At 40.1% G+C, this 27,271-nt stretch overlaps 2 protein-coding genes across 6 annotated transcripts in view; both read right to left on the bottom strand.

Moving 5' to 3' along the window:
- The window catches only part of LOC128743980 (furin-like protease 1), a 570,474-nt gene that overhangs the window by 375,059 nt on the left and 168,144 nt on the right, over nt 1-27,271 (bottom strand). The window lies entirely within an intron of this gene.
- On the bottom strand, nt 14,690-16,378 carry LOC128739469 (probable cytochrome P450 9f2). The gene is made up of 2 exons (XM_053834963.1): nt 16,167-16,378; nt 14,690-16,094 (listed from the first exon to the last, which is right to left on the bottom strand). The coding sequence occupies exons 1-2, from the start codon at nt 16,376-16,378 to the stop codon at nt 14,690-14,692; spliced, it is 1,617 nt and encodes a 538-aa protein (XP_053690938.1).

The following is a 27,271-nucleotide window of genomic DNA, read 5'->3' as shown; positions in this document are numbered from 1 at the left end:
CTGCCAAGACTCGAACACACGACACGAATTGACCTAATTTTCCCATCTGCTACCTAAGCACTTCTATTATTATACCCGTAATCATTGTAGAGTGGTCCTTCGACATCCAACAGGATCTGGTATCCCGCTTACATACCCTTACTGACCCTAAGCCCCCGATCGACCCAACCAATCCGACATTTTTCGGAGATGTTTGTGACAGCTGTGATAAATAGGGATGAATCCCAAAAACATTCATCTATTAATTATCAGAGATCCCCATACTGGCCTTATTCTTAAACGGAATAAAAGCACTTTCTGAACAACGCAACAATCGCATTTGGTAAATTTTTACCCCGAATTCCACTTGAAATCACAAAAGTATTTTGACATTCAGAAGTAAACGTGACCGCTGTTCATTTACTGATTAGTTAAAAAGCCCTACACCACGACAAGGTTCAGTTTTATCGTAGGGAAGCATTATTTTATAAAGATCTTGCTACATTTTTCTTTACGTTACAACTTAACTTCCAGATACTTCAAAATAAGTATCTTGCATCCGAGAATATATTTTTCGCTTTTGTGATTATCATTTTCAATGACTCTTAGGACTACTCAGAAAAGGTAATATTTCGAAAAAGTTAATCGACCCATTCACCAATCGATTAACTTTTCAGAGAGTCCACTATACTTCAAAATTTCTTAGGACTTAGAACATGGGCTTTCCAACATTTCCTTAGAATTTTGCACCGTCATAGAAAATGATGTGAAAAGCTTGTTCGAACTAGTATTTTTCCTGGATTGCTGAGAAAATTTTATTGCATTTTCATAAAAAAAATTGTTCTGCAATGCTTGGTTTTAAAACTATAAACTTTCGAACTAAGCTGTGTTCGAAAAAATCGAAAAATTTCTAGTGAAGTTTTCTGGAAAAATAGGACAACATATTGTTTTCATTAAAAAGTTAACATCCTATGCTCGTAAGCAAAATTTCATGAAAACCTGAGACTCTTCGGCCCAAACCTATACGATAATTTTGAAAAATCCGATGAAACTATTGAGTTATCTTTTATATTGGACCATAAACGTGAATATCGGTTACCTATGGCATTACCGAGAAAATGAAGTGCTATTATTACATAACTTTTAAAATTAGTTCTTTGAAATCAAATTTTGAGGGATCATAAGGCACGAACCGATGCTGCGAAACGTTCGGTTTTAGGACCCACAGATGTTTGCTAATTTTTTAAAAATAAATCGATTCGTTGGACTTGTTTTGGAGCCTTCAACAGAAAGTGTATTATTGCTAGCGAAATTATTGTCTTTCCTCAATACTGAGAAAGTTAAAGGAAATTAGTTTTAAACATATAAAGCAAGTCCTAGTCAACGTTTCCACTGCGGTCAGTTTTACGATCAAAAGTGCTCCGGACTTTTCCGGACTTTCAACGGAAGACCTGGTCCGGTCCGGTTCCGGAACGCTTCGTTCCGGTTCCGGTCCGATAAAAAATCGGACTCAAAAATTTCGTTCCGATCGGACTTCGGACCGGGTATCGGACCGGACTTTCCGGACTTTACCCGGTCCGATGTCGATCACTAGCTAAGTGTTATTGGCCGCAATCATTCAAACAGTGTGGAATTGATCTGAGAACACCATGTTTTTCCCATGGTCAACTTTATGTGGCATGTTCCAGAGTGGGCTCGGCCAATAATTTGTGCATACTTGCTCCTGGTGATGAAACTAAAAACAATGTTTACAAACAAGTTTGTCTTGAAGTGAGATTAAGGGAATGACAGGTTTTATGTATCCATGGAAGAAACACTGTTGCACCTTCTACTTTTTTTGAAAAGTACAATAACAAAACTATGGGTGGGGTGGCCATTGCTAGAAGGTGCAAAAAGGATAAATGTCTTTGTTTCTCTTTCTGTATAGGGTTTTACAGGGATTTCCGTAAAGAAAACAGATGTGTAAGTGGCCGGGTAGACAAAAGAGGGGGAGCTGACAAATGGGAAGGAACATCCAAAAGAGGAGCAAGCGTTATATATTTGCATTACAGGGATACCTCGAGGTAAGACAATTTATAATTTCAAAAAGTTGTCTTATATCGAAATTGTCTTATATCGAAACATGATTTTTCCAAACATTTTTGCATTAAAATTTGTTCTGTGTTGTATGTTTACATTTTTTGAACTATTTTTTATTGTTTGAGCTATTAGTTTTTTATAATTTTTAGGATTATTTAGAAAAAATGAACATCTTTATCGGGTTTTGGATTGGAAAATTGGCTCAGATGTCGTTACCAACTATGTCAAAGCAATTTGTCTTATACCGAGGTAAAAATTGTCTTATATCGAATTGTCTTATATCGAGGTTGTTTTATAACGAGGTTGTCTTATATCGAGGTATCCCTGTATAAGCATTTCGGTTACAATAACTGATGTACAAGTGACTGTGAGACAAAGGCCCGAGTATGATCGGGTACTCAGCTAGTATATACATAAAAGTGAGCGTGAGTATGTTTGTATGTTTGTATGTCCCACCATAACTCCAGAACGCCTTGATCGATCTCAACCAAACTTGGCACACATATTCCTTGATATAAGGGAATCAGCACTGGGGGGTTGATTAGCGGGGGGAGGTCGTAACAAAGTGGGTGGGAGGTCCATAACTCCGAAATGCCTGGACGGTTCTTCGCCAAACTTGGCATACATGTTCCTTGACATAAGACAATCTAAAATTAAATAAAAAGAAGAAAACTTATCCAATTTATTTCTACTATGTATATTTTATTCACGACAGATACGTATTTCGCCTAGGACTTGCAGGCTTCCTCAGTGTCTCTTTTCGAACGTATCTGTCGAATACGTATCTGTCGTGAATGAAATATACATAGTAGAATTAAATTGGATAAGTTTTCTTCTTTTTATTTAATTTTAGGTTTCGTATTCTACTAAGACGCTCTAAAAACTTCAGTCGATAAGGCAATCAACACTGAAGGGTTGACAAGAAGAGAAGGGGTGGGGGTGGTGGCTAATAAAAGGAGGAGGCCATAACTGGAAATACCTGGACGGTTCTTCATCAAACTTGGCACATATGTTCCTTGGCATAAGGAAATCAGAACTCAGGAGGTTGACAAAAGCAGGGGGGAGTCATAACAGGCGGGGTAGTTTATAACAGAGGGAAGGTCATAACTCTGAAATGCCTGGACAATTCCTCAACAAATTTGGCACAAAAGTTTCTTGACATTAGGGAATTAGCACTGGGAAGTTGACAAAAGGGGGAATCCCTAACAAGGGGGGAAGAGTTCTAAATAAGTAAAAGGGGTTGCGTTTCTCTTGCATTTAAAGCGATTGCAGTTGTGCAACTGACTTTGAGAAAAGAGGGGGGTTCCAACGAGGAGGAATATATGGTAAATAAACCTTTGTTTCGTTTCCATTTTAGCGATTTTCATTAAGCAAACCGATGCATAATTAGCTACGTCACGAAAGGGGGAGCCAATTGGGAAGGAACTGACATGTAGGGACGAGGAAGGTGAGTATGAATGTATGTTCGGCCATAGCTCCGGAACTTCTGGACTGTTCTTCATTGAACGTTGTTTGCCAAACACATGTTTTTGGTATAGTTGGTAGTTGTTTTATTTCTGAAAGGGAGAATAGGGCGGCCATCAAAAAGGGGAAGTTCAAAAACGTAAAAAAAGGTTTTGTGAGAGGAACTGACAAAGGAAGTAGACATATTCAAATGAAAAAAAGAGTTTTGTTTCTTGCATTATGAGAGTTTTTGTTACATAAATAGATGTACAAGTGACTGAGTGACAAAGGGGCACCGAGTGAGATCGGGCAATCAGCTAGTGTAGTATAAATACGGGCGTTTAACGCAATGCAGGAGAAGAAGTATTTCAGCCGTTTTAGAGTTAACATTGATTTAACCACCGAGATAGTAACAAGTGATAAGAATTAAGTGAAAGTGCCACATTGTATAAAATATAGTTGACTAGCTGACCCGACAAACTTCGTATTGCCACAAATTAACCTGTGTTGTACATAATCATGAATCTCGGATGATCTTTGTCACAATCTCGAGTTTTGCAAGCCTCCCAGTGGACGGCGCTTCCGACGGCGGGTCACCGGCAACACTCGCGACCGTCTCGTCCTGAATGATCTAGTGTTACTATAGATAGTTTTTGTGGTCTTGTATTGACTAATGTTTTATGGAAGACTCGAATTTCCCGAGTTCGATTAGTTTTTGAGTTTCGCAAAAATTTCTGTTTTATTTGTATAAGAGTCCATATCCCTCTACCACAGGGGTGAGAGGTTTCTAACTATCGTAAAATGAATTCAAGACTCCAAAATCTCCCACATGCCAAATTTGGTTCCATTTGCTTGATTAGCTCTCAAGTTATAAGGAAATTTGAATTTCATTTGTATGGGAGCTCCCCTCTTAAAAGGGGAAGGGGTCGTAATTCACCATAGAAAAACATTCTGCCATCTAAAACTCCCACAGCCAAATTTGGTTCCATTTGATTGATTAGTTCTCGAGATAAGAGGAATTTGCATTTCATTTGTATGGAAGCCCACCCTCTTAAAGGGGAGATGGGCCATAACTCGCTTTCCAAAGAAGAGAGGGGTCTCAATTCACCATAGAAAAAAATCTTGCGTCCAAAACCACTCAAATGATAAATTTGGTTCCATTTGCTTGATTAGTTCTCGAATTATGAGGAAATTTGTATTTCATTTGTGTAGAAGCACCCCCTCTTAAAGTTGGGAGGGGTCCTAATTCACCATAGAAAATATTCATGCCCTAGAAAACTTTTACATGCCAAATTTGGTTCCATTTGCTTGATTAATTCTCGAGTTATGAGGAAATTTGCATTTCATTTGTATAGGAGCCCCCCTTCCTAAACTGGGGAGGGGTCCCAATTCATCATAGAAAAAAATTTTGTCTCCAAAAACACCCACGTGCCAAATTTTGTTCCATTTGCTTGATTAGTTCTCGAGTTATGAGGAAATTTGTATTGCGTTTGTATAGGAGCCCCCCCTCTTAAAGTGGGGAGGGGTCCTTATTTACCATAGAAAATATTCTTGCCCTCGAAAACTTTCACATGCCAAATTTTGTTCCATTTGCTTGATTAGTTCTTCAGTTATGAGGAAATTTGTATTTCATGTGTATAGGAGCCCCCCCCCCCCTTTTAAAACGGGGAGGGGTCCCAATTCATCACAGAAAAAAATTTTGTCTCCAAAAACACCCACATGCCAAATTTTGTTCCATTTGCTTGATTAGTTCTCGAGTTATGAGGAAATTTGTATTGCGTTTGTATAGGAGCCCCCCCTCTTAAAGTGGGGAGGGGTCCTTATTTACCATAGAAAATATTCTTGCCCTCGAAAACTTTCACATGCCAAATTTTGTTCCATTTGCTTGATTAGTTCTTCAGTTATGAGGAAATTTGTATTTCATGTGTATAGGAGCCCCCCCCCCCTTTTAAAACGGGGAGGGGTCCCAATTCATCACAGAAAAAAATTTTGTCTCCAAAAACACCCACATGCCAAATTTGGTTCCATTTGCTTAATTACTTCTCGAGTTATGAGGAAAATTATGTTTCTTTGGTACAGGAGCCCCCCCTCTTAAAGTGGGGAGGGGTCCTAATTTACTATAGAAAATATTCTTGCCCTCGAAAACCTTCACATGCCAAATTTGGTTCCATTTGCTTGATTAGTTCTCGAGTTATGAGGAAATTTGTATGGAAGCCCCCCCCCTTTTAAAGAGGAGAGGAGTTATAATTTCCCTTATAAAGAGGGGACGGGTCTCAATTTACCATAGAATAAATTCTTGTCACCGAAATCACCCACATGCCAAATTGTGTTCTATTTGCTTGATTAGTTGTCGAGTTATGCAGAAATTTGTGTTTCATTTGTATGGGAGCCCCCCTCTTAGTGGGGGGAGGGGTTTCTAACCATCACTAAAACCTTTCCTGGCCCCAAAAAACCTCTATATGCATATTTTCAAGCCGATTGGTTCAGTAGTTTTCGATTCTATAAGGAACATACGGACAGACAGACAGACAGACAGAAATCCTTCTTTATAGGTATAGATTAAAACTGGTGTAAAAGTGATCCTTTTTCGATATCCGAAAGAATTCCAGTTTGGTGTCGTCCCCAGTCGGTAAACCGTTCCGGCTAGGATTCAGTGTTTTGCGTGACCCTTCCATCCACTCCGATGTCCCCTCTGGACACTACCTTCTGCAGTGGTTTGGTACAGATCCATCCAGCTGTTGTTAACATGACTTTTGTTCCAACGGCGGTAAGAAGGCACCGCTCATTGGTGCCAACAACCCTTATTCGCTGGAATTATATGTAATAATAAAACACTAATAATAAAACACTCGTCTCGTCAAATAAAACACGTGGCAGACTCGAACAATTTGGAGAAAGGCGAATCAGAAAAGCACCAATGGCACGCCCTAAAAGATTACAGTAAATCAACATTTTAGAACCCCTGAGGAAGATCATAATCAATCGAAACGTTGACGTGAATGAAAAATAAGTATGTAGTTTTTTTTGGGAAATGGCGTATGTAGTTAAACCAAAGTCGTAACATATTTTTAGTTACTCTTAGTTACTTACTTTAGTTACTAGAGTAATTAAAAATTGGTTACGACTTTGATTTGACTTCAAACGCCATTTTCCAAAAAAAGCTTCAAACAAAAACAAGTCGAGACCATACTACGAAAAATAAGTACTAAAACCGAATATATGCTGAGCACAGGTTCTAAACTGAATTTCTTACACTCACATGATGATCAAATAATGATTCACAATTTTTGGTACAACTTTTGATTAAATTTATCTCTAAGAAAACATTATTTACGTTGATGTTTTCTTTTCATGATCACCCCATCCCAATAGAAAACAAAATTATTCAAAATTCGAGAAAATAGACTCATCATCCATCATGCAGCAGATCCCTGCGGCTGTAAGTGTGTCACGACATTTTTCGAATCCTTCTTTAGCAGGCTTCCGGCTCGGCAGCATCGCGCAGGCAGATAGCGACTAGCGAGAGAACGCAAACCGAGCGTAAAGCCCATTATATAACCCCGCTGCAAGTTCCGGTAGTCCGCAAATCGCAGCTCAAGGTGGTGGCTGGTGGTGGCTTTCATCTTGTGCATGCAAAGCACCTACTACTCTTTGCTTGCTGCCACATAAAATGCAATCCCGAGAATTACCTGATGAAAGAGAGCTTGTACCACCGGACCAAACCGTACCGGACTCTGGTGCGCTGCCGGCTAGCTGAGGGGTCATCCGGTGCGCGGCGGAAGGTTAAGGTAGCAACATTTTTCCACCCACCACGTCCTGATCCTGGTTTCGGTCCTGGTCTCGGTCCTGATCCGGCCGGCCGGCTTTCATCAGCAGATCCGACTGTGCTGTGCCCAGTTAGCCACGACCAACACCATGGCCAGTGTGTGTGTGTGTGTGTATGTGCGCGCATGGTGATGATGTTGCCGCCAGGTACTGGCACTGCTATGCTAGCAGCCGTTTGCTGCCGGATCACGGTTTTGCTACCATTACAGTCCAATGCGAGCTTATCTTGTTCCAGCGAGGTATAGAAGCGAATAGAGTGCTTCATTACATTATATTATAATGTTTTAATTTTTTGCTGTAATTTTGATTCTGCTTCTGGTTATTACGGGAAAAAAAACTTAAAATGATTTCACATATTTAGACTAACTTATTTTACTCCTGTGTTTTCATTATATTAAAAAGAACTCCCTCCACGTATGTTCCCGATGTAGTTCAAACTTTTGCGATTCTGTTATAAAGGTATAACATAATCCTACATGATGAAATGTACCTATATGAAAATTGCTTTTCAAAAGGGAAAAGGGACAGTTTAAATTGACGCACTCTAATATTAACGCTGAACTGACTGCAAAACGTCTAACCGGTGCGGTGTAAACGATCGAATTCGAAACAAGAAAAAGAGAAGCTCACAAGCTTCCGCCGATAGGATAAGGTCCTGTCAGGTTGTCGGTAGGTGAGAATGAAATTTATTTCCTCCCACCACTGCACTGACTGTTCTGATAGTGTTGTTTTTTTAGCGATTGGTTTGTGCCGGAGTGTTCGGGTGGAAAAAATGTCCTTGCAGTGGCAGCAGAAGCGCTTTTCGAGTGGTCATTTAAATTGCAGTTGAGTTGAGACCTGTGTCGGTAAGAGGCACATAATAGGCTTCCCAGTGATCCAGAACAAGATTAACAGTGAAATTATGATCGCCTCTGCTATCGAGCCGATGTCTGCACTTTATCGTCAGAAAACGTTTCGATATGAGGCAATTTGCAGGTTAACGTAAGAGTACCCTGTACTAGGTACTGGTAAGCAGCTTCCGGTTGAAAATGGATCTGTAACAGAGTACCATTAGATTGAAAGTCAAAGGAAATAATCTGTTATCCTTGAGTGTTTGCCAGCCCTACTAGATGTTGGATTAAAGTACGTTCGCTTAACTCTAAATCGTTACGGTAAACGGTGAGAGCAGAGGTGTGTTATGAAAACGATAAATGCTAAATGCTTGAGCTCAGTTTGTGGATCCCGCAATGATACTTGAATAAGCGGTAGGAAAAACTGTTCCGGACAGAATGCTCATCGATATCTAATGGTTTTGATTAGCTCAAATAATGAGAGCATGCATTTACACGCTAGATTAAATTTTTTACCACAAAACCATTTCAAATTGCACCTCTGACCTAGTTTTTGCATGATTAGTCTTTGCTACCTGATAGTTTGCAGGAAAGTTTCCTCCCACACCCATTAGTTTTCCATCGCTAGACCATGGCACAACCCATCGTCGACGTCGCAGTCATTGCCAACATTGTCGAGGGCAGAGATGAACCCGCTTGAGTGGAAAATTATTAGATATTCATGAAAATTAAAATTCATTCTCCAACTGTACCTTCCTAAGTTCAGCAGCAGCAGCAGCAGCTAGTCAGCACACGAACAACAGCATCAACAGTCTGGCGTCAGCAGCGGCGATGCTAGCAGAACCCGGGATTTTCAAAAGCTGGAATTAAACCGTTGAGAGCCCGATCATCCTGCAGCAGTCAGCGTGCGGCGGTCGGGACCGGATGGATAGTTGAGTAGGTACATGCGTGGATGTGGTTCAGCATGCAAATTGAAACCGGAGTTTCAACATGTTACAACCGTGGCTTACCAGCTCGCGCGCTAGCCCGCTGTAATCCTCCTAGGATCAGAGGGTCGGTGGCGCGGCACAGCGCGGCGGTCGGTTCTCCGGTACTGCAATATTGTGGGATTATTCATCAAGTGGAAACTGACTTACCGGTGCGGTCGGTGTGCTGCTGCTCCAGCACTGCTGGTGCATGAATTCGAAGCGTAGCGCAGTGCACTCGTATCATGTTTGTGTCACCGTGTTCGGTTCTCGTCTGTTTAGCATGCTTTCCGGAGGATTAAAAGCTGATTCCGAAAGCGAAATCCTACGACACCAAGTCGACGCCAAGCATAGCAAGCAAGCAGCTAGCAGATTGATGCTAGCAGTACCCGAGCAAGATTTCCGCTTGCTACATCTTATTGTGTTTGGTTTCGCATTGTTTATTATTTTAGTTTTACATTTCAAGTACTTGGTTGGCATTTCAAAGTGATTAATCGCGAAGGTTTCGTGTTTGGAGAGAAGCGGTAGCCAACCGCGAGTTTGATCGTTGTTAGTAGCAAAATGTCTCGTGGAAGCAGTTAAAGCAAAATTTATACAGAAGAAAAACATCGATGAGGTGGCTGTAGTTTTCAAGACAACAAAAGTACACATTTACTATTGACTTGTGGACAATATCGCCATCATCCAGTGTGGCTCTAATAATATTCTCGAGTTCGGTTACGGTCTTCGACTTGATAGCATATACTTTACTCCTTAATCATTGTCACAAAAAGAAACGCTATGGATTCTAATCCGAAGATTTTGGTTGCCAATTGTAATGCATGATGCATACTGTGGCATGTTGTGCCGTCTCGTGGAAACCACTTGGTTTACACAAGTTTTTTCCATATAAAGACGACTATACAAAATGTAAATTCAGCATGGATGTTGGGAAAAAAAATCGAACCTAGAGAAATGGCCATCTGTAGCACTTACTTTCCACGTTTGAATATTCGGAAACACACTTGGAGGCATCCAAATGGAGACTCTAGCTCTCAGATCGATGATGTCTTGATTGACGGTCGGCGCTTTTCGGATGTTATCGATGTACGGTCTTTTCGTGGTCCAAATATCGACTCTAACCACTATCTCGTAGTGAGGAAGATTCGCGCAAGGCTGTCGAACACGGCACAAGCTCGCACTGAGAGGACGCTGCGTTTCAACAACCAGCGGTTAATGGCAGACGGCGTAACAGTTGAGTACGCCAGGAAGCTTGACCAACGAATCGCAGAACAGCAGGTAGAAGGAGAAGATAAATGGGCTGTGGAGGAACATCCATGGTGCCATCCAAACAGCAGCGAGAGAGGTGATAGGCACGACGCGTGGAAGACAGCGTAACAGCTGGTTTGAGGCCGAATGCCAGAGAATGACAGATAAAAAGAACCAGGCCAGGAGACGCATGCTCACTGCGGCAACGCGTCAAAACAGAGAGAGGTACAATAAGACTAGAGCTGCGGAAAAAAGAATCCATCGTCTAAAGAAACGCGAGTACGAGGAGCACGTGCTCGCCGGCGCAGAGGAGCGATACGCCAGCAACGACACACGGAGTTTGTATAAAACGGTGAGATACAGGAACTTTGCCATGCCTGTGATGTGCAATGATTGTGCTGGCAACCTGTTTACCGACAAAACGACGGTAGCAGCCAGGTGGAAGGAGCACTTCGACACACTGTTGAATGGAGACTTAAATGCGGAGATCAGCAGGGACAGGATAGGAATTGTAAACGATGGTCAAGCTGTGGAGCCACCAACACAGGAGGTGGTTAAGAAGGCAATCAGTGAGCTGAAAGGCTAGGTAAGGCTGCTGGGAAGGACGGTATCCCGGCTGAACTTCTAAAAGCGGGGAGCGAGCGGCTGTACGAAGCAATCCACCGGATCGTTGTCAGGATCTGGGAGGAAGAACAAATGCCGGAGGAGTGGTTGGATGGCCTCATTTGCTCAATTTTCAAAAATTGGGATGTAAACTATGACTGGAGTGTAAAAACTATCAAGGAATTACAATGCTCAATTCTGCCTACAAGATGGTTTCCCATATCCTGTTCTGAAGACAGAGACCGTTAGTCCTCCTGACACCGTTAGGTAGAGCCCGGAGTCCTCCGTCGGCGAGTACCAAGATTTCGTGAGGGTCGCTCCATGACGGATCAGATGTTTACCCTGCGTCAGTTGCTAGACAAGTTCCGGGAGTACAACTTGCAGACACACCATCTGTTTGTGGATTTTAAAGCGGCGTACGATTGAGTTAAACGAAATGAGCTGTGGCAAATAATACTAGAACATAGTTTTCCGACGAAACTAGTTACACTGATTCGTGCGACGCTGGACGGATCCAAATCATGCCTTAGAATAGCGGGTGAGACCTCAGCTGCTTTCGTGACGTTGGATGGACTGAAGCAAGGGAATGCACTCTCTAACCTGCTATTTAGCATTGCCTTGGAAGGTGCATTACGAAAGGCAAACGTGGAAAGGAATGGAACTATCATCACTAAGTCTCACATGCTTCTTGGTTTTGTGGATGACGTCGATATCATCGGAATTAACCGTAGAGCAGTGGAAGAGGACTTCTGGCCTTTTGAAAGGCCGAGATTGGGCGAGATTGGGACTTACCATTAACACCACCAAAACGAAGTACATGGTTGCTGGTAGGAAACGTGGCAGCCTAAGTGGTGTTGGTGCCGAGGTGGAGTTAGATGAGAAACGATATGAAGTAGTGGAGGAATTTATATACCTTGGTACACTCGTGACATGTGACAACGATGTAAGCCGCGAAGTGAAACGACGAGTTGCAGCGACGAATCGCGCTTTCTACGGATTACGTAGCCAGCTGAAGTCCCGTAGTTTGCAAATTCGCACAAAACTGGCGCTCTATAGAACACTAATCCTCCCGGTGGCTCGTTACGGACACGAATCCTGGACGCAAAAGGAAGCTAATCGACGAGTGATTGGGGTTTTTAAGCGTAAAATTCTGCGATCTATACTTGGTGGCAAAATGGAAAATGGAGTGTGGCGCAGACGCATGAATCACGAGCTGTACCAAGTACACAAATATGCTGATATAGTGAAGGTAGTGCAATGTGGCAGGCTGCGGTGGGCTGAACACGTGGCCAGAATGCCCGATGAAAGAGTTGCCAAAACTATTTTCAACAGAGAACCAGGAAGAGTCCGTAGACCCAGGAAGTGGATCTGTGCTGTGCTGTAGACGATGCACGTTCAGCTGGTGTTCATGGGGATTGGAAAACGGCAGCCCAGGACCGACGGTACTGGAGGACTATAACTCGTTCGGCGCAGGATCGGTAACGGACCGTTGCCACTAAAGTAAAGTAAGTATTGCTGGCCCAATAAACTTTATTGTGATCAGCGGAAAACAACAATCTTTTATATCTTCTTATATGAAGTATTAGTATTAGCAGTTTAATGACATCTTTTGCATCTTCACATAAGAATTTGTTCGTTCTTAAAAGATCCGTCGACAATGCTAAAATAACGAGTACAGCTATAGAAATGCGTAGCGTCATTCCCCTTTGGCAGCAAAAAGTGAACGTCTCACTAGGAACAAACAAATTTAAACGAACAACTTTATCTCCTTTGCCTAGACTGAAATTGAAATCCTCCAGTTTGTTCAACGTAAGTAATGGAATGACGGACCATGAAAAATAGACATTCAGGAGGAAGGAGGAGGAAACATCAAGGGCAGCGAAAGTCAGGCTCGAGTCGTGTACGTCTGCAGTTCCCGGTCGGTCGTATTCATCGGCTGCTGAGAAAGGGAAACTTTGCTGAGCGGAGCTGGAGCACTCGTCTTTCTCGCTGCCGTGATGGAATATCTGGCTGCCGAAGTTCTGAAATTGGCAGGAAATATGCTGCTCGCTACTACAAAACGACCAGAATTATTGTCCCTTGCAGCTGGCCATCCGCAACGACGAAGAGTTGAGCAAATTGCTGTCCGGTGTCACCATCATTGCCCAGAGAGGTGTCCTTCCGAACATCCAAGCTGTTTTGTTGCTGCCCAAGAAGACGGAAAAGAAGGCTTAAATTTCCAACATATCTCGTCGAAAACCCGTTCTTTTAAGGACGAAACATCTGTTCATGAAGATTTAAGGAACTTTCGTTTACTGCTTTTAATTCAATTTAATTCCCTTGTTCATATCAAATAATTTGTACCCGATGACCTCTCGCGCTTCTGTTGGCTTGTTACTGCCGGTTGAGTTGGCCGTCTCGGAAGGTACCAAAGCAATCAATAAATATGCCACCTCCAAGTAAATGTGATCCATTTCCAGGCTTTCTATAGCCATCCAACAATGGACCCTTTTTGAGGCTAAATATGCAAATGAAGATGTAATTGATTGATTGCTGTGATGTGAATGACGTCATCAAAGGGGTAACGCGTTATCCCACTTAAAATTGAGTAAATTCTTATTAGATTTTAGCCAATATCCACAACAACTGATCGGAAAATCCTCTTAGCATTGACTCCAATATGGAAAACTTTCATGTGCGTGCTATTGCAAAATTGCAGATAAGTCAAACTAAAGTTAACTAAAACTAAACCCTAACTCACCGCAAATGTGTCAAAATGCATTTCAAACTATGGTTTTAATAAAATGTAATTGTTTTAGTGACAACTTTTGCATCTACATATAAGAATTTGTTCGTTCTTCAAAGAACGGTTTTCGGTAATTGATGAAACTTACGAAACTTGGAACTTAGGGCTTTCCTGTCGGCTTTCCTTAGCAACACAAATATATCCATCACCAATGCTACAGTAATACGTTGCGTAATTTTACTTTGGCAGCAAAAGGTGAACGGCTCACTCTAGTAACTTTGCTCGTTTGTTCAGACTGAAATTGAAATGCTCCAGTTTATTCAACGTAGGTGATGGAATGACGGACCATGAAAAATAGGAGGAACCGATACTTGTCGTTGCTCTGGTATATGACACGAGGGAAGCTGGCGAACAGCATTATTCAAACGCTAGCTGAGTTACTGCCCTGTTTTTCTTCTTTACAGAACCGGGTCATTTGTTAGTTGTTTCATGGCAAATTTATGAAATGTCACATCATATAGATCTCAAGGTTTGCTCAAAATTCAACTTTTTTTTTAAACTGTTAGACCCCTTGGTAAACGAGTAAGCCATTTTCAACCAATTAAGTGCAAAAGTTCCAATATTTGAAGAGCTCGTGTCAGTAGTGACCTCGTTTCAGCGAGAATTACTCATTGACACCTTGCGGTAAGACGTAGCTCTACATTAAAATGCAAATGATGGTTTTACGTGAGCAATCATGTAAAAACAAATTACAAATTAACTGTCGCATAATCACGAATATGAAAATTGTTTTGATAGCCAGTTTTTGACAGACAATCTACAGACTATAGATTGACTGATTTATTTAGAATCTGTAGGCTAAGCACAAAGACGAATTTATCTTATTTTGCTTTCGACAACACAATAAGTTTTTCTCATTGTAAAAGTATACACCAAATTAATTGATAACGACATTATCTTATCACTGCGTTTTTTCTAATCACTCCAAATATTCATTCCTGTCTAGTACGAGTCTGTAACTGCATAAACATTCCCTTCTCCATTGCAAGATGAACCAGTCCCTTCTTTAGGCTCAGTGGAATCTGTGTGTTTTCGCTTCGTTGGAAAGGAAATTTCAGCAGCATATGATAGATGATGGTTTTAACTTCCATCAGGGCAAACCGTGATCCGATGCAGTTTCTCGGCCCAATACCGAACGGTAGGTAGACGTCCCGGTTTATGTCGGCTTTATTGGCATCGTTAAACCGCTCCGGATCGAAACGTTCCGGGTTGGGGAAATATTTTGGATCGTAATGCAGCCCGTAAACCGGTATCCAGACGCACGTTCCTTTGTCAATGGTGAAACGAAGCCCTTCGCCATCATCCACTACGTAGTCCCGTACGCAGAGCCGATCAAGTGCCGGGCCTGGGGGCCACATCCGAAGTGATTCTGATACCACCATGTCCATGTATTTCATACTTTGTAATACATCATACGTAAGTGGTTTTCCATTTAGGAACTTTTCTGTTTCTAAAATTTCTTGGTATAATTTTTCCTGAATATCAGGATTGCGAATTAATTCGTAAATCAGGAAAGTGCCAGTTGTTGAGACCGACTCAAAGCCTCCGAGTAAGAATATCAAACACTGAGCTATCATTTCGGTCTCGGTCATCGTTTTGGTCACCTGACCTTTACCTACATCAGATTCTTCTACTGTAGCGAAGCCTTCATTAACTTCCGTCTCCTGATGATGCTTCAAGGTACCTTTCCTGGCTTGCAACAATAAGTCGATCATATCATGTCGAATGATTCCCTTACTCTCGCGTGTTTGAACAGTGTGTTTTATGATGTCAGAAAAGTACACCGCTTGTTCCTTATCAATCATGTCCAAACTAAATCGACTGGACAGAACAGGAAACAATCGAAAGGCCATAATTTTCAGAAAAACTAACGGCCTACCAAAATGTACCATCTTTTTGGCATGCCGCAAAAACTCATTCTCACGATCTTCAAAACAGTTAACTTTAAGCCCAAAAGCACAAGAAGCAATCACATCCATCGCTAGTCGCGACAAAACGTCCTTCACTTCCACCTCCATGGAACCCTTCTGTTTCAGATCCGCTTCCAAGTGACGCATCATCGTCTGGATGGATTCCTCCATCAGCTGGAACATTTGCCGCATCTTACTGCCGGTGAAAGCTGGACTAAGTGCGGACCGCATATCTCGCCAGCGCTGTCCATTGAGTGCGACTAGGGTTTTAATGAACAGGGCATGTGAATTGTCGGTTTCTTCACCGCGTCCGAACATTTGCCGGTGGTCCACAAAGTGGTCGAAATCCTTCACACCGATTTGCTTGATCAGCTGCGGATCTCGAATGACAAACATCGGCGTGGTCGTGTCGAACAGTCCCAGGACTCTGGGTCGAAAAATCGAAATTATAATTTAGTTTTTTGTGCTCTCTAAGCTTTATAGAAAAACCAGTACTTACTTCACATTGGGAAACTTATTGTAGATAGAGGAGATGAAACCCGGATAAGTTGTTCGCTTCAGCATTAACGATCCAGTTGAGCCAAAAAATGGTTTCACGGCCAACGAAGGAATCGGTTTATCGTGGAAGTAGTCGTTGTTTTTTGTCACCCGGCGATAAAGGTAGACGATGATAGCACCTATCACCGCCAGATAAAAAAGATTTGCTTCCATTCTGTTCGAATTTCTATTTCCAACTGCCGAGACAGACGTCTGCTCGCTGCTTGAATCGGGCTGACGCGCAATCATGTGGCCACAAGTAGCTGTTATCTTGTTACCTTTGTTATACCTGCTAGAGTAAAGGTTTAGAAATTGATCGAAAAATACGAAATTGATCCGAGGCTGAGAGTTGTTTTGATGAAGAACTATGTACGTTTTACGGATTTCAAAGAATCCAAAAGTATGGAGGTCTGTGCCTAGGAGAACGAACGAGGGGTTCACGTAGAACTGCGAATGCGGGTACAACTCGACAATACATGACAATTTGAAAATTTTCAGCAGTTTGTTACGCAAATATAAAATTTACTGATTCGTATTCGTCAATTTCCACGAAATTATTGATAGCACCATTCATTGTGATCGATTGATTTGAAGTATAATTGTCTTACAACTAACATGTTGACAGCCAGTTAAAATATCAATTAGCTAACGTCCTCTGCATCTTACTACTTCCCTATTTTCTTTCGTCACTCAACTTTACAGCTATTTGCATACTTGAGACAAATGGTTTTGCACTCTGGCGTGCTTCCCAAGCACAGATATCAAATCGGTATAAGTTTAAACGTCGTAACGAATCTTCAATCTGTTGAAGCGAGCGGATTTTGTTACTGTTTTTGTAAAAGAAAACCACAGTAAACAGATGGTGTGTTTAACTGCCGTCCTTGTCTGCAAGGTAATCTCGAAGAGAATGTATGATGATATTTGATATTAGTTATTCAAGCCATCAGAATCCATTCATAATTGGCAGAGCTATTAGCGTTCAAAATGTATCATTTTCCGTGATGCTCGTATTTTAGTGGAATAGATGAACACCGGAGTGAAAGAGAGGGAAAATAAGGAGACTGGACAGCAACAGATGAAGAACGAAAGAGAAAAGAAGAAAAATGAGAGAAAAACTACAAGGTATACAGCCCTACGGGTTGTACGAAAGGGTGACGTAGGACTATATCAGATCATTAGATTAAGGACTAATGTAAACTGCATTTCTGGTATACGCATGTTTATAAGAATCTGTTAGTGCTATTCAAATTCCATTCTTTATTGAATGCAATGGTCGCTTTGAAAATACGTGGACGGGAGTTCAAAAGTACAAGGCCTGCAACCAATGAGACATAGAGTTTTCTTTTAAAAATCACTTGTATGATGCACACAAGGTTGAAACGGTCATGAATGACCAGCCCACAGATTATTGTACTGAATATGATTATGCGTAGTTTGACATGTTTCAATAATCTTACTTTAACTCGCTTGTGGCCTTTAAAAGGGCCATTGGTTACAAATAACATTGAAGCCAAAGCAGGTTCATCGCAAATATGACGTGCCATTCGAATGTCCTTCTCTTTAGACATGAATGGCAACAGGCACGTAAGTAGGCGGCGTCGATTCACTGTCTTTTGCTCTGAGAAAATTTTACTAGTTTACTTTCACAGCTTACCGCTTGTTACATAGCAGAAAATATGGCTCATACGCAAAAATTTCTGTATTATTTGTATGAGAGTCCTTATCCTCAAACCATCATAAAATAAATTCATGCCTGCAATAACCCCCCATGCCAAATTTGGTTCCTTTTGCTTGATTAGTTCTCGAGTTATGAGGAAATTTGTATATTATTTGTATGACAGCCCCCCTCTTATAGAGGGGAGGGGTCTCAATTCACCATAGAAAAAAATCTTGCCTTCTGAAACCACCACATGCCAAATTTGGTTCCATTTGTTTGTTTAGTTCCAGAGTTATGAGGAAATTTGTCTTTCATTTGTATTGGAGCCCCCCCCCCTCTTACGCGCTCCTTAAAATTGGTCTCTAACCCCCAATAAAATTGCTGGTCATTTTATCTATCCAACGATATATGAATTGTTCAGATTAGTACAGTTGCTTAGTAGTTTGGCCATTTCAAATTATTTTTAAAGTTTTTGTCCCCCCGCTCTTCAAAATTGGCTCTAAAAATCGGGCGGCAAAAAATTTTTGTAAAACTTGAGTAAAAAATGTTTTTATAAAATCTATTATTTGTGAGTTTTACAGCCCAACGAACTGGAAAAAAGTGTTCACGGAGTGTTAACGCTTGTAGTAGGAAACAAAAGTGGAAGTAAAAATAATGTAATTTTTGAAAATCGGCCAAAAAAATTTTTTTTTTGATTTTGACTCTATTTTGGAAGGTTTTTGCATGGAAAATAATAACGTATGTATGAAGAGCAAGAATAGATTCGGGTTGCACGATTAAACTTCAAGTAAAAATTCCTAATAATCTTAATTTTTTTTGCGTGAAAATCAGTTTTTTTCACCTCCCCCCCTTCAGTTGCCCAGCATCCGAAGGACAAAAACTTTAAAAAATATTTATAATGGCCATATTAGCATTTGAAATCTTTTATTCAGACGTTACACTTCTATTTTCGTTTTCGCAAAGTGCTTCCCAGTCCCAGGATCCCTTTTTTACTACAAAGACGTAGTCCTACGTCAAAACAGGAATAACCCCAAAAAATGGTCTGAAAAAGAGGAAAACGGAGAAAAAAGGGATAGAAAAAAGGAAATACGGAAGCAGGAGAATGGAAAAATAAAAACTGAAAATGGAGACAAAAATGAAAAAAAAATCGACAAAAAAAGAGTCAAAAGTTTAAAAATAGGCCACGTACGGGAGAAAATAGATGAAAGACGTAAACGATGCAGAAGGAATTCAGGACTCAGGAAAAGGGCAAAAGCAAAATGTGTAGGACGGGAGAGAGAAAAGGAACAGAAAAATTTGAAGAAGAGGAAACAGCGGACAGAAAAAGAAAACATGAGAGAGAAAATACAAAACAAGAAAGGGAAAATGGAACAGAGAACAGGAGAAGAAAAAGGAAAAAAAAGAATAACGAGAAAGAAAAAAGAAAACCAATAGAAAAAACGAGAAAAACTGAGTATACACACTTAACAAAACGCACCGAATTCGGTAAAATTTTACCGAAATCTAAACAGCTGAACGTTCGGTAAAAATTTCGGTGGTGCCAATCGACGTTTACAGATCATTAGTAATGTTTGGTGCAATAAAAAATTTTACCGAACGTTCAGCTGTTTAGATTTCGGTAAATTTTACTGAATCGTTTAAGTGTGTAAAAGAAGAAATTTGGGACAACGTAAAACCAACAGTTTCTTATGTAGTAAGATAGTAAATTTTCTTAATATATTCACAGCATTATTGATAGAGCTAGAGGTAGTTTATCCCTTGCTGCTCGCCAGAAAGCAAACTAAAAAAGAAAAAAATAGAAGAAAAACAAAAAGAGCACAAAGGAAAACGTGTAAACTGGACAAACGGGTTAGAAAAAGAGGAAAAGAATAAAAATTAGCAAGAAAAAAATAAACATTAACAAAAAATAGTGAGAGAATGGAAGGAAAAACGGGACATAAAAAAAAGAGTAGAAAAGAAGAAAGCGGGACAAAAATAGAGGAAAAACGAGGCAAAAAACGACGAGCCTGAATAGAAAACGATGAAGAACGAATATGATAAGAAGAGAGAAGTAGGAATAACCGCAAAGAAATGAGGATAAGCTGGACAAAAGAAGAGAAAAAACGGTATACAAAAGGAGAAAATTCGGCATTAAGAACTAGGAGACACAGAAAAAGAGCAAAAAAGCGACAAGAAAGAGAAAACTGAAAACGGAAGACAAAAGGGATAAGACGGAAAAGAAAAACAGAATGCTTTCTGTCACAGAAAAAGCAAAACATAATAAGAGGAAGAACGGACGTTTTCTGTTTCACAAAAGAAACGAACGAAGAACCAACAAAAATAGGAAATAACAGAAGTTAATAATAGGGCAAAAAGACTGAAAACTGAACCGAAAAATAGAAAAAAGTCTAAAACAGGACAGAAAATAATAAAAAAAAGTTAGGAAAAGCGCAAAAGTGGGCCTTAAAAACGCGAGAAAACGAAAGAAGAAAGACGAACAATGAAGCAGACGAAATTCAGGACCTATGGAAAAATGGGGAAAAATGAAAACAAAAAAACAGGAACAAAGAAAGAGGAAATAAATGTGCAAGAAAATACAAAACAAAATTAGGAATATGGAACAGGAGACAAGAGAAACCAAAAAGGAAATAAAGAAAACCGATAGAGGAAACGATAAAAACGGGAAGAGCGATCAAACGGGATACAGAAGGAGAAATATTAGACATCGTAGAGTATACAGTTTCTTATGAAAATGATGAAAATTTTCTCATAATATTTACAAAAGAATTACCGATCGAACTAGAGGTAGGTCGCCTTCTGCTGTCTCAAGATAAAGTAAAAACGAATAAATGAGATAGAAGAAATAAAACGGAAAAGAGCACAAAGGAAAACGTGGCAAAAACTGGAAGCAACTTAACAGAAAAAGAGAAAAAATGGGACAAAAAATACAGAAAATACAGAATACAGAAATAAATACAGAAACAAGAGAATGGAATAACGAGAAAAAGAAAAAAATGGGCCGGAAAAAGATAAATGTGAAAATAGAAGACACAAGGGATAAAACGAAAACAAACAGAACGTGACAGAAAATGAGGAAAAGCAGGACATAATAAGAGTAAGAACGGAATAGACGAAAAAACGAAAGAAGAACCCGTACTATGTGGTGCTATCAATCTCATTCCGGTCCTGTAGTCGGAGTCGCAGCAGCGAACTGACATGACACATAGAAGAAAATCCTTTGAAAACCATCGTCCTACACATTTTGCTTGCACACTAGCACCCTCTGTTATGCATGCTACAGTGTAAATTATCTTTGTAAGGTTTTACATTGTAGGGTTTTTATATTTGTACGGTTTTGAACTGAAAACTCGAGCGCCACGGTGTGCTCATGTTGCGAAACATGCTTTTTTGAAAAATGAGTGGTTTTTGAATGGGCGATGAAGTTAATGTGAGTGTCTCGTCTGTTTGTCTGTGACTGTAATAACATATCTGTTAGTTATGCATAATTGCAACTGTTATTTTGTTACACAAAATATGCACAAAATGTGCAGTCCATTGTCATACATAAAAGAAGGTTTTGTGCTAAGTAGCTTCACTCCCAGGGGTTTTCCTTCTTCTAGTGAATAAAAAAAATAACGAACGAAAAAGGGAATAGAAAAGCAGTTAAAACACGAAAAAAATGAAAATCGGGGCCGAAAAAATGAAAAAAAAAGTTGAAACGGATTGAAAATGATAAAAAACGACCCAGGAAAAAAGGCGCAACGTCTCAAAGGGAAGGAAAACGGAAGAAAGACAAACAACGAAGCAGAAGCAATTCAGGACTCGGGAAAAGAGCGAAACGGGACAGGAACGGAAAAGGAACAAAGTAAACAGCGGGCAGAAAAATTCAGTAGAGGAGACAAAAGAGGAGAAAATGACAAAGAGGTCAAACGGGATATACATAAAAGGAGAAATATGATAAAAATAACAAACGGACCAACGACAAAGGCAAAACAGAAGAAAAAATGACAAAAAACGGGAGATAACTAGGAAAGCCTGTAATAGAAAGGAGGAAAAGGTAGCCAGAATAAGGCAGAAAAGATGGACAACGAAGTATCAAAAAGTGGAAAACGAAGTATCTAAAAGAAGTAAGCCGAACCAACGAAGACAAAACACGAGAAGGAAGAAGAAGAGTTCAAAAAAATATGAAAACTGGAAGCGAAAACAAGGGAAAAAGACAATTCAAAAGATTGAAAACTAATGTAGCTGATAACAAAAAACAAGTGAAAAGCATGAGAAAAAAAGAACTGCAAATTTAAACATTTGAATAGGAAAGGAGAAAATTGGACCAATGAAACAGGAACCACGGGACAGGAAAAGGGGAAACAAGGGAAAAAATGGAAAAACGGATGTACAATGAAAGCAAAAACCAAGATTCAGAATAGGAGAAAAAACGGGAACGAAAAGTGGAAAAACGGAACAACAAGTGGAAAAACGAGACTGCAAAAGAGACAAGATAGAAGAGAAAAGATGTAAAACGTGTGAAAATATAAGATGAATAAGAGGATAAATGAGAAAATTTAATTTTAAGTATTCAACACTTAATATCGAATTTCGTGTCCAGCTTGTAAAATTTCAAGTTTAGATTAATCTAAATTCAAGTTTAATTAAATGTCGAATCTCTAGTTCAATTACATTTCCCATTTCATGCCCAGTTTCAAGTCTATCTTAATTGCAATTTTAAGTTCAATTTTAAGTCAAATTTAGACTCTGATTTCAAGTCCTATTTCAAATGTAATTCCAAGTCTAATCTCAAACCAATTTAAATTTTTTATTTCTGTCCATTTTTAATACTAATTTTAAATTTAATTGCGATCTTAATTTCATATCCAATTCCAAGTTTAGTTCAATTCCAATTTCAAATAAAATTTCGATTCCAATCTATACCTATAAAGAAGGATTTCTGTCTGTCTGTCCGTATGTTCCTTATAGAATCGAAAACTACGGAACCAATCGGCATGAAAATATGCATGTAGAGGTTTTTTGGGGCCAGGAAAGGTTTTAGTGATGGTTAGAAACCCCTCCCCCCACTAAGAGGGGGGGCTCCCATACAAATGAAACACAAATTTCTGCATAACTCGACAACTAATCAAGCAAATAGAACAAAATTTGGCATGTGGGTGTTTTCGGTGACAAGAATTTATTCTATGGTAAATTGAGACCCCTCCCCTCTTTATAAGGGGAATTATAACTCCTCTCCTCTTTAAAAGGGGGGGCTTCCATTCAAATTTCCTCATAACTCGAGAACTCATCAAGCAAATGGAACCAAATTTGGCATGTGAAGGTTTTCGAGGGCAAGAATATTTTCTATAGTAAATTAGGACCCCTCCCCACTTTAAGAGGGGGGGCTCCTGTACCAAAGAAACACAATTTTCCTCATAACTCGAGAAGTAATTAAGCAAATGGAACCAAATTTGGCATGTGGGTGTTTTTGGAGACAAAAATTTTTTCTATGATGAATTGGGACCCCTCCCCGTTTTAGGAGGGGGGGATCCTATACACATGAAATACAAATTTCCTCATAACTGAAAAACTAATCAAGCAAATGGAACAAAATTTGGCATGTGAAAGTTCTCGAGGGCAAGAATATTTTCTATGGTGAATAAGGAGCCCTCCCCACTTTAAGAGGAGGGCTCCTATACAAACTAAATACAAATTTCCTCATAACTCGAAAACTAATCAAGCAAATGGAACCAAATTTGGCACGTGGGTGTTTTTGGAGACAAAAATTTTTTCTATGATGAATTGGGACCCCTACCCACTTTAGGAGGGGGGGCTCCTATACAAATGAAATGCAAATTTCCTCTTATCTCGAAAACTAATCAAGCAAATGGGACCAAGTTTGGCATGTGGGAGATTTTGGAGTCTTGAATTTATTTTACGATAGTTAGAGACCTCTCACCCCTGTGGTAGGGGGATATGGACTCTCATACAAATAAAACAGAAATTTTTGCGAAACTCAAAAACTAATCGAACTCGAGAAATTCGAGACTCTTCCATAAAACATTAGTCAATACAAGACCACAAAAACTATCTATAGTAACTGTTCGCGACAGCGAAAAATACGCTAAAATCCGCCAACCGTATGAAACACGTGCTTTCGAAGATTCGAGAAGCATCTCCAAACTGCCTGCATCTGCTAGCAACGTACATCGAACATTCTAGGCACTTCTTTCCTATGTCAGCAATGTATTTCGTCGAACCTTCCCGAAGTTGCCCGAGATGACCAGAATGTCGCGCCGTGTAGTATAAATACGGGCGTTTAACAGAATGCAAAAAGAGAAGTATTTCAACCGTCTTAGAGACAACATCGATTTAACCACCGTGATAGTAACAACAAGTGATAAGAACTAAGTGAAAGTGCCACATTGTGCAAAAGTATAGTTAAATAAAAGTAGTGTTAAGTAAAAGTGATCTTTTCACGACATCCGAAAGAATTCCAGTTTGGCGTCGTCCCCAGTCGGTAAATCGTTCCGGCTAGGATTCAGTGTTTTGCGTGACCCTTCCACCCTCTCCGGCGTCGCCTCTGGACTCTACCCTTCGCAGTGGTGTGGCACAAATCCATCCAGCTGTTGTTACCGTGACTATTGTTCCAACGGTGGTAAGAAGGCACCGCTCACCCACCCGCCTTCACATGTTGGCACTGGTGCCAACAGTAACACTAGATCATTCAGGACGAGACGGTCGCGAGTGTTGCCGGTGACCCGCCGTCGGAAGCGCCGCCCACTGGGGGGCTTGCAAAACTCGAGATTGTGACAAAGATCATCCGAGATTCATGATTTATGTACAACACAGATTACTTTGTGGCAATACGAAGTTTGTCGGGTCAGCTAGTTTCAAATAAATGCTTCAAATTCTTTTTTCAGTTCGATGTCATGTCTAATTCCAAATAAAGCTTCCAATCCAAATTACTTCAAATTGAAGTCTGATTTCAAATCTAATTTTAAATCTACTTTCCAGTAAAATTTTAAATCCAAATTAAAGTCTAATTAAATGCTCTGAATAAAGTCTACTATATCAGATTCAAGACTATTTTTTAGTCCAATTTCAACATTGATTTTAAATTGAGTTTCACCTGAAAGTCTGGTGATTTCAACCTAAGCAATCGGAATAAGTAATAATAGATTAACCAGCCCAAAATTACTCCGTTTTTCCGGGCCAAAACATTTTTCTGAAAGGTAGGGTGCCCCATCTTTGTTAATTTGTGTCAGGACATGTTAGAGCTGAACACCGCCAGGTAAAAGGTAAGTGACAAAAATAAAACCTCAATAACCCACTTTCTGACAGAGCCATTGCGTGTGATCCTTCACTTCAACAATCACTGTTTAAGTACACAAAATGTTACATTCCTTCGCTTGGGTTTTCATACGAGACTTCAATTGTGTATACATTCCACCAGCACATCGATACAATCATTCAAAACAAAGGGGTCGGCGCGCTACCATTTACTCTCAGGACGTCAACTTGGTCTAGGTTCGAACAAGATAAACATCCGTGACCTGTTGGGACGAGGAAACTCAGTCTCAGTTTTCCTAAACTGGAACTAACCGAAATCAGACAAAATAGATGGTGTATTAATCACTTAGTAATTAGTAAAATCTTTTCAGAATTGGTAAAGTTAGGTATTAGCGTTCAAAATCTTTCACTTTTTCGTGACGGTAATTAGACCCTTAATTATGGAATGACACCTCTCAAGTAACAATTTGGGTTTTATGACAGTCTTATGGTGGCATTTAAGACCAAAATTGGTCTTGAAAACCGCCGTAAGAGTAAAATAAAACTCACATTGTTGCTGGGGCTTGCAACATGACGTCAAAAGTCGTTTTGTGGGAGTGAAAATATTTCATAAGAAAGTGTATATTAAAATTTTATAAACCAATTTATTGGCAAAAAAAAACGTGTTCATAACGTTAATTTCTCAGCCAGAAAACCCCCGTTGACGGGTTTATTGTGCGACCCGCCATAGTAAAGCAGCTTTATTAAGCAGTAAAGTAAACTCAACGAGTAATAAATAAATCCCCGACAGCAGGATGGTCCAGAGAGTTAGTAGTGACAACAACAGACTTCTCACTCTACAGTAGATGGTAGGAAATTCTAATGTCGTCAAAAATGTTTGGTTGCTTCACCTTTGACGTAACCATACCGCTGACGTAGCCGCCATCAACAGCAGGTGTAAAGAAAACGATTTTAGCTGCTACTTCTTAAATTTATTAATGCAAAACAACAATAACACTTATTTAAAACAGACTTGCAGATGCTTTAATATCAGAGTTGAAGAATGATACTCACAACACAGCCTTGGATTGAGTAAGAAAACAAATACCGAAGATTAAATTTTTCTTCTTTTTGATGGTTGCTTCATAAACACAGCTAATGCCACTTGAAATCCAAGATGCGGATACAGCAATCTTAAATAGCGTCTGTCAAGTGTTTGTCCATACATTGTGAATACGTAATAAAAATGAGCTTCTGCTATCGAACAACAAACAGTCTCTCGATACTATCAATCAGAAAAATGATACTTGCAAGAAAGAAAAAAGAACCTTTACAAACGAGAAACTGTAGAATTGGATATCTAACACGTTCCGCAAGACAATCCTGTCTCTCACCCACCGAGCATGCAACCGAACCGGGATATTTCTCCACCCAAAACCCCGTTTGCAGCTTCCCAGCAGTTGAACATCACACATCTTGAGTTGCACGCGAATAAGCAAACAACAAACACGGGCCAGGCAGAATGCTTTCGAGAAAATTGATCGAAAAGCCCTCACACCTATCTTCGTTCGTTCGTAACGACAATACAATGAGAGACGGCCCCGTGGCCGGTTCAATCCATTTGCACTTCTAGGAGCATTCAGGTTAGATATTTCTTCCTACTCGCCATGTATCTCGAACTTCTCGCACTCAGGCAGCGGCAACAACATAGCAAGCAGCAAGAAAGACCCGTTCCGTTTCGGTCCATGACACACAACACACAGAGCAGAGAGAGATAGAGCAAGGTATAATATATCAATCCATATGTTGTTATACAACAACCAACCCATTTCTGCTTTCCCCATCCTCGATCCTCGAAGAGCACCAACCACTAACCTATTCTTTGCTTTTTCCCGAACGAACATAAGCCGTTTTCATCGCGCCCCAACACTTATCAAAAAGCCATAAACCTGTACCGATGGCTGCCGTTTAATAGACCTTCTGCATAGCGTTCTTTTAACTGTGCCAAGTGGATTTCGTTCGAGAGGAAAATAGAGACGACCGGCGGGTCTTGCCTTGACGACCGCATCCATCGGGTTGGATGGAAAAGTCGTAACAAAAGACCGCTTCTTCTTGCTGCGCCATATAATACGGATTGCATAATTGGGAGTCGATTGTGTTTCGGTGGCATTTGGTGA

This window comes from Sabethes cyaneus, chromosome 3, assembly GCF_943734655.1.
Source record: "Sabethes cyaneus chromosome 3, idSabCyanKW18_F2, whole genome shotgun sequence".
Lineage (NCBI taxonomy): Eukaryota > Metazoa > Arthropoda > Insecta > Diptera > Culicidae > Sabethes > Sabethes cyaneus.
This window is presented reverse-complemented; position numbering and strand designations above follow the sequence as displayed.

What these genes read in the sequence shown, in the direction of transcription:
- LOC128739469 (XM_053834963.1), bottom strand. Translation starts at nt 16,378, where the DNA reads ATGGAAGCAAATCTTTTTTATCTGGCGGTGATAGGTGCTATCATCGTC. An exon ending in AATAAGTTTCCCAATGTGAA is followed by an intron (nt 16,095 to 16,166) that starts GTAAGTACTGGT and finishes TTTTCGACCCAG; the next exon opens with AGTCCTGGGACTGTTCGACA.